The 17,743-nt window shown below is 32.5% G+C and overlaps 7 protein-coding genes across 7 annotated transcripts, besides 2 other annotated features; 2 read left to right on the plus strand and 5 right to left on the minus strand.

The window, feature by feature from the left end:
- Positions 1–5,339: 5,339 nt before the first annotated feature.
- TVAGG3_0871920 (uncharacterized protein) lies at positions 5,340–5,918 on the minus strand (the record flags this gene model as incomplete). The annotated part of the gene is made up of 1 exon (XM_001312648.1): positions 5,340–5,918. The coding sequence occupies one exon, from the start codon at positions 5,916–5,918 to the stop codon at positions 5,340–5,342; it is 579 nt and encodes a 192-aa protein (XP_001312649.1).
- Positions 5,919–7,968: 2,050 nt separating this feature from the next.
- Positions 7,969–8,036: a mobile genetic element.
- A 182-nt stretch (positions 8,037–8,218) lies between these two features.
- Positions 8,219–8,277: a mobile genetic element.
- A 1,323-nt stretch (positions 8,278–9,600) lies between these two features.
- On the plus strand, positions 9,601–10,364 carry TVAGG3_0871950 (inorganic diphosphatase protein; the record flags this gene model as incomplete). The annotated part of the gene is made up of 1 exon (XM_001312647.2): positions 9,601–10,314. One exon carries the CDS (start codon positions 9,601–9,603, stop codon positions 10,312–10,314), a length of 714 nt encoding a protein of 237 aa, XP_001312648.1.
- Positions 10,365–10,923: 559 nt separating this feature from the next.
- On the plus strand, positions 10,924–12,109 carry TVAGG3_0871960 (negative regulation of mitochondrial outer membrane permeabilization protein; the record flags this gene model as incomplete). Its single annotated transcript, XM_001312646.1, has 1 exon — positions 10,928–12,070. The coding sequence occupies one exon, from the start codon at positions 10,928–10,930 to the stop codon at positions 12,068–12,070; it is 1,143 nt and encodes a 380-aa protein (XP_001312647.1).
- Positions 12,110–12,646: 537 nt separating this feature from the next.
- Positions 12,647–13,795, minus strand: TVAGG3_0871970 (pectin lyase-like family; the record flags this gene model as incomplete). Its single annotated transcript, XM_001312645.1, has 1 exon — positions 12,735–13,748. The coding sequence occupies one exon, from the start codon at positions 13,746–13,748 to the stop codon at positions 12,735–12,737; it is 1,014 nt and encodes a 337-aa protein (XP_001312646.1).
- Positions 13,796–14,293: 498 nt separating this feature from the next.
- On the minus strand, positions 14,294–14,713 carry TVAGG3_0871980 (cyclin-dependent kinase inhibitor 2C-related family; the record flags this gene model as incomplete). Its single annotated transcript, XM_001312644.1, has 1 exon — positions 14,294–14,713. One exon carries the CDS (start codon positions 14,711–14,713, stop codon positions 14,294–14,296), a length of 420 nt encoding a protein of 139 aa, XP_001312645.1.
- Positions 14,714–14,812: 99 nt separating this feature from the next.
- On the minus strand, positions 14,813–15,850 carry TVAGG3_0871990 (protein of unknown function (DUF3447); the record flags this gene model as incomplete). Its single annotated transcript, XM_001312643.1, has 1 exon — positions 14,813–15,850. The coding sequence occupies one exon, from the start codon at positions 15,848–15,850 to the stop codon at positions 14,813–14,815; it is 1,038 nt and encodes a 345-aa protein (XP_001312644.1).
- A 221-nt stretch (positions 15,851–16,071) lies between these two features.
- On the minus strand, positions 16,072–17,739 carry TVAGG3_0872000 (protein ubiquitination; the record flags this gene model as incomplete). Its single annotated transcript, XM_001312642.1, has 1 exon — positions 16,226–17,734. One exon carries the CDS (start codon positions 17,732–17,734, stop codon positions 16,226–16,228), a length of 1,509 nt encoding a protein of 502 aa, XP_001312643.1.
- Between the last annotated feature and the right edge of the window lie 4 nt (positions 17,740–17,743).

Here is a 17,743-nt window from a genome sequence, read left to right on the forward strand (position 1 = left end):
TGGTGTACGGAGGCGCGCAGTGCCTCAGTACACGACTTAGCCATACTAACTAGTGATGCACCATCCATCTTCAAGACACGGTGTGCTTCACCAACAACGTGGACTGCACGATCTCTCAGAACAAGTTTTCCTTCGCGCTCTGGGAGCTTCTTAGCAAGATCCATTGCACCTTCCCAGCCGTACTTAGAGACAACGTCGCCGATCGTCTTCGCACCTGGCATCATGAGCTCTGCTGCACGGCGGACTTCTTCGACACGCCTGTTGTAGCAGTCATCTGCTGTCGCGAGCTTTGCAGCTGCAACGCCTGAGTGTGCAACAACGAAGTGTGCTGGTGGGAGCTTGACTGGTCTTGCTGCGATCTTTGGAACGAATGAGATGACGCATGCATGATCTTTCTCGCCGAGGATAGAAATTGCTTGGTCCATGCCGCCACACATGACACCGACGCGGTGCTCTGCTTCAACACATGATTCAACAAGCTTGCCCTTGTCTGCACCACCGCCTGTCATAAGGTCGAGACCCATAGCAATCGCGCACAGAAGTGCTGCAGATGATGACAAACCTGATGCGAGAGGAACATTTCCGAAGAAGTCATGACAAATCATTTACGATGAAGTCATGACAAAGCATATACGATGAAATCATGACAAAGCATATACGATGAAGTCATGACAAAACATTTACGACGAAGTCTTGACAAAGCATATACGTTCATGTTTGACAAAACATTTACGATGAAATCATGAAAATTCAACAGGGTGAAAAAAGAGGTGAAAAATTAAGTGAAATCTCACCTCTTCACCTAAACATTATTTTTAGTCATTTACGCTCATTACGAAGAAGTCATGACAAAGCATATACGCTCATGTTTGACAAAGCATATACGATGAAATCTTGACAAAACATATACGATGAAGTCATGACAAAGCATATACGATGAAATCATCATGACAAAGCATATACGAAGAAGTCTTGACAAAGCATATACGTTCATGTTTGACAAAACATATACGATGAAGTCATGACAAAGCATATACGATGAAATCATGACAAAACATATACGATGAAGTCTTGACAAAGCATATACGTTCATGTTTGACAAAACATTTACGATGAAATCATGAAAATTCAACAGGGTGAAAAAAGAGGTGAAAAATTAGGTGAAATCTCACCTCTTCACCTAAACATTATTTTTAGTCATTTACGCTCATTACGAAGAAGTCTTGACAAAGCATATTCGATGAAGTTTGACAAAGCATATACGATGAAGTTTGACAAAGCATATACGAAGAAGTCTTGACAAAGCATATACGTTCATTAACGATGAAATCATCATGACAAAGCATATACGTTTATGTTTGACAAAGCATATACGTTTATGTTTGACAAATCATTAACGATGAAATCATCATGACAAAGCATATACGTTCATGTTTGACAAATCATTTACGTTCATGTTTGACAAAACATTTACGATGAAATCATGAAAATTCAACAGGGTGAAAAAAGAGGTGAAAAATTAAGTGAAATCTCACCTCTTCACCTAAACATTATTTTTAGTCATTTACGCTCATTACGAAGAAGTCATGACAAAGCATATACGCTCATGTTTGACAAAGCATATACGATGAAATCTTGACAAAACATATACGATGAAGTCATGACAAAGCATATACGATGAAATCATCATGACAAAGCATATACGAAGAAGTCTTGACAAAGCATATACGTTCATGTTTGACAAATCATTAACGATGAAATCATCATGACAAAGCATATACGTTCATGTTTGACAAAGCATATACGCTCATGTTTGACAAAACATTTACGATGAAATCATGAAAATTCAACAGGGTGAAAAAAGAGGTGAAAAATTAGGTGAAATCTCACCTCTTCACCTAAACATTATTTTTAGTCATTTACGCTCATTACGAAGAAGTCTTGACAAAGCATATACGATGAAGTTTGACAAAGCATATACGTTTATGTTTGACAAAGCATATACGTTTATGTTTGACAAAGCATTTACGAAGAAGTCATGACAAAACATATACGATGAAGTCTTGACAAAGCATATACGATGAAGTCTTGACAAAGCATATACGATGAAATCATGACAAAACATATACGATGAAATCATGACAAAACATTTACGATGAAGTCTTGACAAAACATATACGTTTAGTTTCGATGAAGTCATGACAAAGCATATACGATGAAATCTTGACAAAACATTTACGAAGAAGTCATGACAAAGCATATACGATTAAATCATGACAAAGCATATTCGATGAAGTTTGACAAAGCATATACGATGAACTTTGACAAAGCATATACGAAGAAGTCATGACAAAGCATATACGATGAAATCTTGACAAAACATTTACGAAGAAGTCATGACAAAGCATATACGAAGAAGTCTTGACAAAACATTTACGATGAAGTCATGACAAAGCATATACGTTTAGTTTCGATGAAGTCATGACAAAGCATATACGATGAAATCTTGACAAAACATTTACGAAGAAGTCATGACAAAACATTTACGAAGAAGTCATGACAAAACATATACGTTTAGTTTCGATGAAGTCATGACAAAGCATATACGATGAAATCTTGACAAAACATTTACGAAGAAGTCATGACAAAGCATATACGAAGAAGTCTTGACAAAACATTTACGATGAAGTCATGACAAAGCATATACGATTAAATCATGACAAAGCATATTCGATGAAGTTTGACAAAGCATATACGATGAACTTTGACAAAGCATATACGAAGAAGTCATGACAAAGCATATACGATGAAATCTTGACAAAACATTTACGAAGAAGTCATGACAAAGCATATACGAAGAAGTCTTGACAAAACATTTACGATGAAGTCATGACAAAGCATATACGTTTAGTTTCGATGAAGTCATAACAAAGCATTTACGATGAAGTCTTGACAAAACATATACGTTTATGTTTGACAAAACATTTACGATGAAGTTTATTTCCTGGACTGTTGTCTAAATGTCATGTTGTCAGTAATTTTAAGAGAAGTTAATTAACCTGGTGACATGGTGACGTAGTGACACCTAAAAACCATCTACCCTAAACATTATTTTTGCTGAATTCAGCAACAAAAGGAACGAGGTCAGCATGTATGCAAATACCTTTGAATTCATTCATAACGCCTTAGTAAGCTCATAAAATGTTTGTTTTGAGGTCGAGCCACTTTTGGCTTGACCCTATTCTTTCAACCAAAACTCAAGAATTTTCCTGCGTGAATTTTGTATAAAAAGCAACCGTCTGAATTCAGGCGGTTGTTATATTCTTCACAAAACATATACGATGAAGAAATCATGACAAAACATTTACGATGAAGTCATGACAAAGCATATACGATTAAATCTTGACAAAACATATACGAAGAAGTCATGACAAAGCATATACGAAGAAGTCTTGACAAAACATATACGATGAAGTCATGACAAAACATATACGATGAAATCATGACAAAACATATACGATGAAGTCATGACAAAGCATATACGATGAAGTCATGACAAAACATATACGATGAAATCATGACAAAACATTTACGATGAAGTCTTGACAAAACATATACGATGAAGTCATGACAAAACATATACGATGAAATCATGACAAAACATATACGATGAAGTCATGACAAAGCATATACGATGAAGTCATGACAAAACATATACGATGAAATCATGACAAAACATTTACGATGAAGTCATGACAAAACATATACGATGAAGTCATGACAAAACATATACGTTCAGTACGATGAAATCATGACAAAACATTTACGAAGAAGTCATGACAAAGCATATACGAAGAAGTTTTGACAAAGCATATACGATGAAGTCATGACAAAGCATATACGATTAAATCATGACAAAACATTTACGAAGAAGTCATGACAAAACATATACGATGAAGTCATGACAAAACATATACGATGAAGTCATGACAAAGCATTTACGATGAAGTCATGACAAAACATTTACGATGAAGTCATGACAAAACATTTACGTTCATTACGAAGAAGTCTTGACAAAACATATACGATGAAATCATGACAAAACATTTACGATGAAGAAGTCATGACAAAACATGTACGATGAAATCATGACAAAACATATACGATGAAATCATGACAAAACATTTACGATGAAGTCATGACAAAACATTTACGATGAAGTCATGACAAAACATTTACGTTTATGTTTGACAAAACATTTACGATGAAGTCATGACAAAACATATACGAAGAAGTCTTGACAAAACATATACGATGAAGTCATGACAAAACATATACGATGAAGTCATGACAAAACATGTACGATGAAGTTTTGACAAAACATTTACGTTCATTACGAAGAAGTCATGACAAAACATTTACGATGAAGTCATGACAAAACATATACGATGAAGTCATGACAAAACATATACGATGAAGTCATGACAAAGCATATACGATGAAGTCTTGACAAACATATACGATGAAATCATGACAAAACATATACGATGAAGTCATGACAAAACATATACGATGAAATCATGACAAAACATATACGATGAAATCATGACAAAACATTTACGATGAAGTCATGACAAAACATTTACGTTTATGTTTGACAAAACATTTACGATGAAGTCATGACAAAACATATACGAAGAAGTCATGACAAAACATATACGAAGAAGTCTTGACAAAACATATACGATGAAGTCATGACAAAGCATATACGATGAAATCATGACAAAACATATACGAAGAAGTCATGACAAAACATATACGAAGAAGTCATGACAAAACATATACGATGAAATCATGACAAAACATATACGATGAAATCATGACAAAACATATACGATGAAGTCTTGACAAAACATATACGAAGAAGTCATGACAAAACATATACGATGAAATCATGACAAAACATATACGATGAAGTCATGACAAAGCATATACGATGAAGTCATGACAAAACATATACGATGAAATCATGACAAAACATATACGATGAAGTCATGACAAAACATTTACGATGAAGTCATGACAAAACATTTACGTTTATGTTTGACAAAACATTTACGATGAAGTCATGACAAAACATATACGAAGAAGTCATGACAAAACATATACGAAGAAGTCATGACAAAACATTTACGTTTATGTTTGACAAAGCATTTACGATGAAGTCATGACAAAACATATACGAAGAAATCATAACAAAACATTTATGTTATACAGTAATGTTAGTCATGAATGTTTGTCCTACGTGTTGGCGTTAGTGTTGAAAAATAATGTTTGTCCTACATGAAGCCGTACAAGCGTTTGAATTTGTTTATGAATAAGATTACACTCTTGTTTTCTGTATCTATCATACAAACATAAGCAGCACCTGTTTTTGTAAAGGAGACTTTGAAACGCTTATGAAAGACAGTGAGGAGGTCATACATGAGAACAGTGATGAAATAGTTCATGAGAACAGTGAGGAGGTCATACATGAGAACAGTGATGAAATAGTTCATGAGAACAGTGAGGAGGTCGTTCATGAGAACAGTGATGAAATAGTTCATGAGAACAGTGAGGAGGTCGTTCATGAGAACAGTGATGAAATAGTTCATGAGAACAGTGAGGAGGTCATACATGAGAACAGTGATGAAATAGTTCACGAGAACAGTGAGGAGGTCGTTCATGAGAACAGTGATGAAATAGTTCATGAGAACAGTGAGGAGGTCATACATGAGAACAGTGATGAAATAGTTCATGAGAACAGTGAGGAGGTCGTTCATGAGAACAGTGATGAAATAGTTCATGAGAACAGTGAGGAGGTCATACATGAGAACAGTGATGAAATAGTTCACGAGAACAGTGAGGAGGTCATACATGAGAACAGTGTTGAAATAGTTCACGATGTCGTTCGTGAAGAAGCCATTGCAACAAAGAATGTTATAAAGGATTTCATAGAACTTAACAAGGAGGAGTTTAAAGAAGGCTATGAAGTGAAAAGATGTGAAGAAGATTTCTTGGCGTATTTGAAGAAAAAGAGACTAAAACCAATGGCTCAAAATAAGTTTCAATCGATGTTTGAAAAGAAACGTTTGAGCTATGGTGGTGTAAGAAGCACATATTACTTTGTTAAGAAGTGAGGACATTTATTTTTGTCGTTAGTGTTGGAGTTTGTGGTTGTTGTTAGTGTTTGTCATTTGTGCTGAAGTTAGTACTTGATGTTAGTGTTGGAGTTTGTGTTTGTTGTTAGCGTTTGTCATTTGTGCTGAAGTTAGTACTTGATGTTAGTGTTGGAGTTTGTGTTTGTTGTTAGTGAGAGAATAAATTAAATCATGAACTTTGCCATGGTCTCTGTCCCTAGTAGTTTTCATTATCTCACAGAGTTAATGAAAGTCATACTTTCTATCAGATGAAGCATGCAGATGAACATAATGAAAGTTAGTGAGTTTGCCACGAGTTATGAATAAAATATTGGCATATTAGATGAGATAGCTGATGAAACAGATGAAGATAAATTAAATCTTGGACTTTGCCACACTCTGTCCCTAGTTCCTCAAAATCCTTGACAACGTTGCTTAGAAATTTTGGTTCAAAACCTCATCTGATTTTAATCTGTTATGCTACCTGTTAAGTTTCGCGAGATTATAAATGTCATGGAGTTATATAAAAAGGAGGGACAGCAGCGATACTGAAGAATATGAAGTATTGTGTGAAGCACAGCAATGGGAGGAGTTGCAATACTTTTGTAAGTGAGAACGTTTATTTTTACATTAGTGAAGTCGTTTGTGAAAACATTAGTGAATTCGTTAGTGAAGTCGTTAGTGAAGTCGTTTATGTTGTAAAATATACGTTAACATTTTTGTAAAGTGTCAAATTCACATAACAAGGGAACGCAGTGCCTCCGTACCCAAGATAGTCATACTAACTAATTTAGATCAATTTCGAAAAACACACTTAAAGCAGCATACACAAATGCAAATTTAACGCCCCCAAACGTTAAACCTGGTCCGGCACCAGATGATATTACTCCTGAAAATTTGCAATATGTTCTCCAAAAATTTCAGGAATATAAGTGCGGAATCCAAAAGATGTTTTGGCGTTTAAACATGGATCAAAATGTTTATTCAGTTTCCTACAATAAACTCAGAAGAATTTACAGTAATTTGGAGATCAAAGAACCAAAAAGTGACAGGCCCCCTCAAAAATATTATACGCCATATGAAGCAACAAAACCTGATACCATATGGCATGTAGATGTTCATTTTTTATACGGTTCACAGAGGTTACCTGTTTATGGTATAATAGACGATAAATCTCGGTTTTTGTTGGCTTTAAAAATTTTGCCAAATAAATCTTCCGAATCTACAACAAGAGTTGCCGAAGAAACGATTGGCTTATATCAGAAGCCATTTTGTTTCTGGTCCGACAACGGGGGAGAGAATATGTGCCAATTTTATAATTGGCTCATGCGAAACAACATTCAAATCCGCCACACTCTCCCCCATATGCCGCACCAGAACGGCAAGATTGAAAGGCTCTGGCCGTCTCTTGAAAGAAATGTCGGCCGGTCTTCAAATGCAAAACAAATTCATGAATTTTTTGATAAATTCAGGAAAAATTACAACTCAGTACCACATAAAACCCTTCCCAAAAAGGGTTTTCGCCCCATGACTCCAGAAGAGTGTTACAATGAGACACCACATTGGAAACAGGGTGAAACGCCATTTTGGAGAGTTATGATTGATGGACACTTCGAAATCAAAGAAATACTGAACCATTGAATACACAATTACGAATAAACGCTTAATTTTTATAAAAATCTTATTACATTTTTCCTGAATTTTTAAATTGTACAATAAAGATGGAAGGCTTTGGGGTACATATTAATATAATATACCTCAAAGCCTTCCATCTCCACTACAAATGGGAGAAACTTTGTCCGAATAGTTTAACATTCGGACAAAGTTTCTCCCATTTTAAGAAGGAATTGCAGGGTAAGAGGTACATAGTATGAATATATACCTATTACCCTGCAATTCCTTCTAGAAAGTTCCAAAACTTTGGGTTAATTGCAAGACATTAACCCAAAGTTTTGGAACTTTCAAGTGGAGATGGAAGGCTTTGGGGTACATATTAATATAATATACCTCAAAGCCTTCCATCTCCACTACAAATGGGAGAAACTTTGTCCGAATAGTTTAACATTCAGAGAAAGTTTCCCAGCTATCAAGAGGGAATTGTTCCTTATGAGGTATATAGTTATAATGTATACCTCATAAGGAACAATTCCCTCCTTAAAACGAGAAAACTTGTTCGAAATTGTTTATCATTTCGAACAAGTTTTCTCGTTTTTAATAAGAAACTAAAGGCTATGAGGCACTGATTATATATTAGTGCCTCACAGCCTTTAGTTTCTAATAGATAGCTGGGAAACTTTCTCCAAATGATAAGTTATTCAGAGAAAGTTTCCCAGCTATCAAGAGGGAATTGTTCCTTATGAGGTATATAGTTATAATGTATACCTCATAAGGAACAATTCCCTCATTAAAATCGTAGATATTTTTTACTTATTACTCATGCTTTCAAAATCACAATCCTCTGAAAAGTTATTTTTTATTAAGAATTTAGAATTTTGATAAATACCTTTTTTCAATTTGATATAATACTTATATATTTTCAAAAAGACATTTTGAAAAGATATCTCAAAAGTTCTCTGAAAACCTATTTTTGATTAATTTTGAGAAATATCCGTATTAAATTAATCAATAAATTCATTCAACACTACTTTAATTTTTAAATTCAAAAAATTATATGTGCTTCTTAAAATGTCTCACAAAAATTTTATTATAAAATTATATACAATATTAAAAATCCCACAACATTTTTTTACTTTACATAATCGTACTTCCTCGACGATTAATTTCCCCTCAATTCCTATCGTTGACCGAACTTAGCATGCAACAATACCAATATTACTACTAGTAATATTAATGAATTACTTACCGACCAAGAAGATTGTTTTATCCATAAATTCGGTTCCAATACTTTATTCCCCATCATTCTTTCAAAAACAGTTCTCAAAAATTGAATTACTGTCATCTCGATCGTTAGCGGCATCTAATTATAGGCAAATACATGCGATATTTTTGGATTTTTTCAAAGCGAAATATATTCAAAATGAATGAAACAATTTGCATTTAAAAGGTTTGTCTTAATTGTTACACAATATTATAATTCCCTTCATAGCGTATGCGATAGAAATTAATTCAATGTTACCCAAAGCCAATTGTTAAAAAAAAATTGTTGATTGAACAAGATTCTCTGAGTTTTGCTATTGGTGCAGCAATTAAATACGTGGCCTATTAATTTTGAAAATTGAAAGAAAATGCTAGCGTTCAATTCAAATTAAATAAATAATTCAGAATTTATTGAGAAGGAATTACGGTTATTAACAGGTTAATATTTTATTAATATATATAAATTCAACAAAAATTAAAGAAATGATAATAAAAATGGTTTTGGTCTCAATTGAATTGACAAGAAAAATATTATTATCATTTAATGACTGTTCAGATCGCTGACGAGGTCGATGATCATGTTGTTATGAAGGACGGCCTTCTTATTTCTAAGGAGGATAAGGAATATCATGATTACATGGATTCACTTTATCAAAAGATCGGTGGCCAGAAGAAACAAATCACATGCCCAACAGAAAGAACATTATCTGTTGCTCACCCATGGCATGGCGTTCCAATCGGCCCATCATATCCAGATATTGTATCAGCTGTAATCGAAATCCCAGCTTTATCTCGTGTTAAAACAGAACTTGATAAGCCATCTGGTCTTCTCAAGGTCGACAGAATTCTCCACTCATCAGTTATCTATCCAGCTAACTACGGTTTCATTCCAGAAACACTTGCAGAAGATAATGACCCACTTGATATTCTCGTCCTCTGCCAGCTTTCTGTTCCACCGCTTTCATTGATGAAAGTCAGACCAATCGGTATTATGCCAATGGTTGATGGTGGAGATCCAGATGATAAGATCATCGCTGTTGCAGTTTCAGATCCAGAATACAACATTTACTACGATGTTAGCGAGCTCCCACCATTCAAGCTTCTCATGATCAACCAATTCTTCAACGATTACAAGACTCTTGAGCGCAAGGAAGTCCGCACATTCAAACCAATGGGTGCTGGCCACGCAAAGAGGATCATCAAGCAATGCTATGATATGTATCATACACACTTCAAGGTTGATGCTCCAAAACAATAGAAAAATTGAACTTTTCATAGAACGGGTTAATAAATAGAACTGATTATGTATTACATTTTATTATATTTTGGATAACATATAGTTTTTTGTCAGTTTCATATCATTAAAGAACATTTCTCATGATTTCGATTATAAATTGTTCTTTTAACATCACTTCTGAATGCCATTGACATTAGATGTGAATATCATTTCCTTCTATTTGAGAAATATTCATCAATTTTAAAATGTAGTCTTTTTTATAAAATTTTTAAAGCTTGATATTAGGTAGTGATTAGACATTTTCAATAAAAACATGAAATATGCTAAACAATTATCTCTCACCATATGAATTATCAATTTTATTTCATTGAAATATTAATACCCGAATTTCATTAAATACTATAAACATGTGCATCAATCTCTTTTCACGTAATTCACTACGACTCATCAGTTACTATTTAAATATTAATCTCTAGATTTTGGAATAATTTTTTGAGGAATAATCATGTCTGGCAACTATTTAATGCAAGGCCAATCCTTCATTAAAATGAACTTTCTATTGCAAGACAAAAAAATGCGAAACCATCATGATCGATTGGATATATTTTGTCACTTTTTTCACGATATAAAATTTATGAGAAACGCCGTTCCTCACCGTAAAATTTTCAAAATATTACATCTTATCTTTCTTTTTGCAGCCGGTTCCATCTATCCTGTTTTAAACAACTTTCTTTTAAAGTATGCTTTCACTTATAAGTACGGTCTCGAATTAACTTTCCAAAATCCATGGTTTATCAACACCGCGATATCATTTGGTCTTACATTGCTTTTAATTGTATCCGTTATCAAGCGATGCACATGTCCTGCCTCCAAAAATGACCAATCTCCTCGTGGAATACACCTTTTCCGTATAGTTGGAATGCCATCAGTACTCTTTCTTGTATCATCATCACTCCAGAGTTACGCTTTGATGTATATGGTGACTACAGTCTGGCAATTATTCCATGGCTTTACAATTTTATTCACAACCTTGTTTGCAGTTACATACAGACACCAGAGATTATTCTTGGTTGACTGGCTTGGTCTCTTTATTACTGTCGCTGGAATCTGTCTTGCAGGCGTTGCAACAATGATCAGAGGTATTGCCGATAATAATACATCAATTTACCAACTCTTCATATCCTTCTTGCTAGTTATTGTTTCCCATGGTTTCAGATCCTTCCAAACAATTAAAGAAGAAGAATTAACTCATGATAAACTTGCAGAACCAATAGAAGTAGCTGCATACGAAGGAGTATGGACATTCTTCTTCAACCTATGCATTTGCACCCCTGTAATCAATGCAGTTCCACGTTCTTATGGAGTTGGAATTTATGAGAATTCAAAACTTTGCATTGAGAGGCTAAAATACTCATCACAACTCTGCTTATTCTTATTCGGTCTCGTTCTTACAGCATCGATCTATTTCTACTGCGGTATTGTAATTACATCTTATTCTTCAGCTATTCACCGTAATATGTACGAAATGGTTCGTCCATTCTTCGTTTGGGCATTCTCTGTAATGACATACTACTTAGCAAAGAACCATACTGCAGGAGAAAAAGTTGATAAATATTCAATCGTCGAATTATCAGGATTCTTCCTCGCAGTCCTTGGAACATTGATATACAACAGATTTATCAAACTCCCATGCTTCATTTATAACGAACTCGTTGATTATGGAAACGGAGGTGCCGGCGGCAGTGATGATTCAGTGACTCGCGACCTTATTCCATAAATTTTATCTTTGTCATATAAATGTATTGTTAAATTCTATCTATATTCAAATTATTCTTCTTATTTTTCAAAAAAAACTTTGAATTTTCTTATTAAATATATATGAACAATTAATTAACAAAGATTATATATATGTTCGCATATGCTGATAAATCAACTTTCAATTTTTTTAATGATCCGAAAAGAATTTTCAATAATGAATGAGAAAGAGCTTCCATAATGCTTTTATTATGCTTATATATAAAATTCGTAACTTAGATATATGTTAGAACCATTCAAAATAGTTGAGATTACTTCTTAATTTGCTCTTATTTTGCGCATATTAACTTTTTGCTTATGTCATTGATCTATTATTATGAATGAATATTTGGTTAATCAAAATTATTCAATATACGTGCATTTTATTGTGAATCTCATTTGATTTAATAATTTCTTTAGGATACACGTTCAAAATATAAATATAAATTCTAAATACATATAAATTATTCAATCAACATAGCGACATTCTATATTTTATGTTAAATTTATCTTTTTCCTTATATTTTAGATAGTCTATTTAAGCGTTTATGATTGACAACTAATATTTCCTCAAGTATTGGCGGTATTTTGCTAAAAATATTCAGTAAAATAAACAAATTTTTATAAATACAAAACAAAACAATATATTAAAGCATTTCTCTATTAAGCTTTGTAAGCTTATTAAATACAATATGGAATTTCATGTGAATGAAAGTGAAAGAAACAGCAATTGTTAAGCCAATCAAGAGAGAAATTGTTGCTGAGTTAAAAATACGATCACTGTTGTAAATATTATCGTCTATTTGAATTCCTTTCTGAAAACCAATTTCCCTGTATGAAAAATGTGGAAGTCGGAAAGTTCCTCCGAAAGTTGTGTCAGAAACATCGACAAGAACCTGCTTTCCGAGCTCTTCCTCTCTTGTACCAGTAAAGTAACACGACTGTACCTTAACAGGGCTTCCATCTGCAACAGTTAGCGTATTTGTGTTTTGATTTTGACAAAAAACAAAGTATGTATCGGTAATTTTTGATTGGAATGAACTTGAGTATATTATTAATGCTGTTGCAACATTGTCTATGTAAGAATTATGCGTACAATATTTGAAAATCGAATATTTTATGTCTAAAGCTACTGGAGAGCGGATGCATCCAGCTCCATTATGCGCATTAGCTTTAGATCTGTCAATATTTAAGAAAGAAATTAAAGTTGGACCATTTTCAAATTCAAATGATCCAACACACTCTGTTGCTTGCGAATTTGAGATATTTAAAGAGCTTACAATTGTTGAGCCAAGCGATCTTTTGACGATTGAGCCAAAATATGGCGATTTGCTACTTATGACGGCTGTAGCGTTTAAATTAAACTCGTTTACATATTTACTTTGATGATATATGGTACCTGCATTGTTTATAGATTCGCATGATTTAAATGTTAAGTAATTTCCGAAAAATGAACTGTGAACAGCGATTGCTCCTCCATTTTTTGCAAGACATCCATGAAATTCGCAGTTTAGAAGCCTCATAGCAGCAAAACATATAATTGCTCCGCCAGAAATTGCATTGTTTTTCAAATTAATAAATTGACAATTTGAAACATTGACAGGATCAAAGGAGAAAAGCAATCTCTCACCAACTTTTTGCACGTAAGATTGAAAAGTCATGGTTGATAAAGCCAGTGTGAGATGGCCATAACCTTTCATGAATCTTCTTGCAAAATTATGAGAATTTTTTTGAGATAATTAAGTGTTCCTTGTCTCATAAATATGAAAAATGCAAAGATATTATGGAATCATTACTCATTGAGCATAATATCTTGATGGAATCTGAAAATGAAGTATAACATTTAAAATGGATGAGCAAAATTCAATCAGTTTCAAGACTACTTCTCAGTTAGATGTGTTCCCATAATTACTAAATATCTTCAAAATATTCTGGAAAAAAAAGTCATAACAGCACTCAGTCTTATAATTTTTATCGCCAATATTCAATAGTATTCATATATTGACAAAAATTTCTTTGAAATAGATTTCACACATGAAATTTTGCATGTATTATCTTGAAAAACTCAATAAGCACTATCATTGGAGCAACATATTGTTTATAACAATCCAAAAAGTATCGATAATTCAAAGTTCATTAAAGAATTCAGATTTATTTCGATGAATAATCTACTTCATTTCACAATATTAACAGAGATGTAGTATAATTAAAAGAACCATTTGCATTTTTTTTCCCAGAATGATTTTTTTTTAATTTTAATTCCATGAGAGAGAAGAAGTTCAACTATTTCTTTATAAAAGCATTTTGTTGCAATATCTAAAGATGTTACTCCCTTTTTATCTCCTTCTTTGACATTTGCACCATGAGAAAGAAGAAGCTCAATTATTTCTTTACAATTTTTATAAACTGCAATATGAAGAGCTGTTACTCCATTTTTATCTCCTTCATTGACATTTGCATCATGAGAAAGAAGAAGCTCAACCATTTCTATACATTTACTATTAACTGCAATATGAAGAGATGTTCTTCCTTCTATATCTTTTTCATTAACATTTGCACCATGAGAAAGGAGAAGCTCAACCATTTCTTTATTATTTTTTTCTACTGCATCATGGAGGGCCGTCATTCCGAATTGATTTTTTTCATTGACATTTGCACCATGAGAAAGAAGAATCTCAGCAGAAATTTTACTATTATTCACTGCAGCAAATGATAGAACTGTCCTTTAGCCATCATTTTTTTCATTAATATTTGCACCATGGGAAAGAAGAAATTCCGTTGTTTTCCCACAATTATAGCGCACTGCAAAACGAAGCGCGGTTCTATTATCAAAATATTTTGCATTTATATTTGCGCGATGTGAAAGGAAATAGTCACAAAGGGATGGAATATCAAACATCCCAGAATAAAGAAAACTTTCGTTAATATCATTAGTTTGATCAAAATTAACTAAAAATGCGTCAAGATTATTCAATATTCCGCAAAAAATGAAATTTATATTTAAATTGTATTCATTGAGTAAAAATGTAACGAAATCAATGTTGTGCGAAATAATTGCATATTTCATGCAATCAAAATCTGGTGTTTGATATTTCAAACATTCACTAATTATCTCTTTATTTCCTCCTAAAAATGAAAACCCTAGACATGTTTCAGTTATTTCTGAGTTAAATTTCGTTCTTAATAACTTAAAACAATCGACTGCTCCATAATAACAACATAATTCAAGTAATGAATAACTTATTTTGAAACTAAATGGGTATATTTTGTTTTTAAGTTTTTTATTTTCATCAAATCCTTCACTTTCCATGAAAAAGATAAATCTTTCTTTATCATTATACATAATTGCTCTGTAGATGGTATTTTCTACAAGAATTTCTTGATATTCGTCATTAATTTCTTGGAAATTATTATTATAGTCTAAATTATTTGTGTATTCCTTATAAAAATGAAGGTAAGAAGTAAGTGGAATACTTTTAACATCTTTTCCATAATAATCATCTGATATGAGTTTGATAAGTTCCAAATATGATTTTGTATAGCGATTGTTATATGGGATGATACTTAAAATATCATTTATGATATTTTGGGGAATATGTTTATTTGAATCAATCAATTCTCTTTTGATCATTTTGTAAACGGAATTTATTTCTTCTTCATTTTGTGCTTTGAGCTGATACAACGCATTATAGGAGTCGATGTAATATTTGTAATTACTTCTCAATTCGCTGTATTTATTTACAGGAGCGATTTGATCGGACATTAACGGAATACTGCCTTAGTTTACAACTATTCAATATTAAGCTGGTGTACAGCATAAAGATTTCTAGATTTGGAATATTGACTTTTTTCAATAATGAAGATATAGACTCTTAATCATATTTAAACATATTGTTTCAATAAAAATGGATATTATCGAAACATACTTTATCATTCAAAAAATAATTTTTCAATGAGTATTGACAATATTGGTATCGGCTTGTAATTCATATCCTTCACAAATTTGCAATTTCATTTAATTTTAAAAAATCTAACAGATAAATATATTTATTGCACATTATATTATTTAAACATTTTTAAACTCGTTCAAATTTGTTTCGTTTCTTTGCACATCAGCCACAGAATGATAAATGGTATGTCAAGCACTCACCTCATGAGTAAGAAGAAGTTCAGCTATTTCTTTATAATAACAATTTGCTGCAATTTCATAAGCAGTTTCTGCATTTTTATCTTCTTCATTGATATTTACACCATGAGAAAGAAGAAGCTCAACCATTTCTATATTATCATGATATGCTGCAATATGAAGAGCAGTTCTTTCATCATAATTTTTTTCATTTATGTTTGCACCATGAGAAAGTAGAAGCTCGACCATTTCTTTATTATTATTTTTTGCTGCAAGAGTTAGAGCGATTTCTCCATTATTATTTCTTTCATTTGGATTTGCACCGTATGAAAGTAGGAGATCTACCATCTCTTTATTATTTTTATATACAGCTATACAAAATGCTGTCATTCCTTTTTCATTTGTTTCATCGATATTTGCACCATGGGAAAGAAGTACCTCAGCTGAATTTTTACAATTTTTTGCTGCTATGAAAAGAGCTGTTTCTTCATTATTCGGCATTTTATTAATATCTGCGCCATGGGAAAGAAGAAATTCTGTTGTTGCTCCACAATTATAGCTCACTGCAAAATAAAGGGCAGTTTCTCCATCAGAATTACGTGCATTGATATTTGTTCCAAGTGAAAGGAAATAGTCACAAAGTGATGGAATATCAAACATTGCTGAACGAATAAAGCATTTGTTAATATCATTAGTTTGATCGAAATAAACTAAAAATGCTTCAAGATTTTTAAAATATCCACATTGAAATAGATCAATCTGAAATTTGTATTCATTCATCAAGAATGTAACAAAATCAATGTTGTGCGAAATAATTGCAAAAAGCATGCTGTGTTGTACTGGCTTCTGATATTTCAAACATTCACTAATGATCTCTTTGTTTCCTCTTAAAAATGAAAATTTTAGACAAAATTCTGTTATTTCTGAGTTAAAATTCGTTCTTAATAACTTAAAACAATTAACCGCTCCATAATAACAGCATATTTCGAGTAATGAAAATTCTTCGAAAATAAATGGGTATAATTTGCTTTTAAGTTTTTTATTTTCATCAAATCCTTCTCTTTCCGTGAAAAAGATAAAACTTTCTTTATCATCATACATAATTGCTCTGTAGATGGTATTTTTTGTAAGAATTTCTTGATATTCGTAATTAATCACTGGGAAATCAATACTACGGTCTAAATCATTTCCCTTCTTATTATAAAAATAAAAGCTGGAAGTAAGTGGAATACTTTTAACATCTTTTCCATAATAATCATCTGATATGAGTTTGATAAGCTTCAAATATGATTTTGTATAGCGATTGTTATATGGGATGATACTTAAAATATCATTTATGATATTTTGGGGAATATGTTTATTTGAATCAATCAATTCTCTTTTGATCATTTCGTAAATCTCCTTTATTTCTTCTTCATTTTGTGCTTTGAGCTGATACAACGCATTATATGAGTCGATGTAATTTTTGTAATTACTTCTCAATTCGATGTATTTATTTAAAGGAGCGATTTGATCAGACATTAAAAAATT

The sequence above is a fragment of the Trichomonas vaginalis genome, chromosome VI, assembly GCF_026262505.1.
Source record: "Trichomonas vaginalis G3 chromosome VI, whole genome shotgun sequence".
Lineage (NCBI taxonomy): Eukaryota > Parabasalia > Trichomonadida > Trichomonadidae > Trichomonas > Trichomonas vaginalis.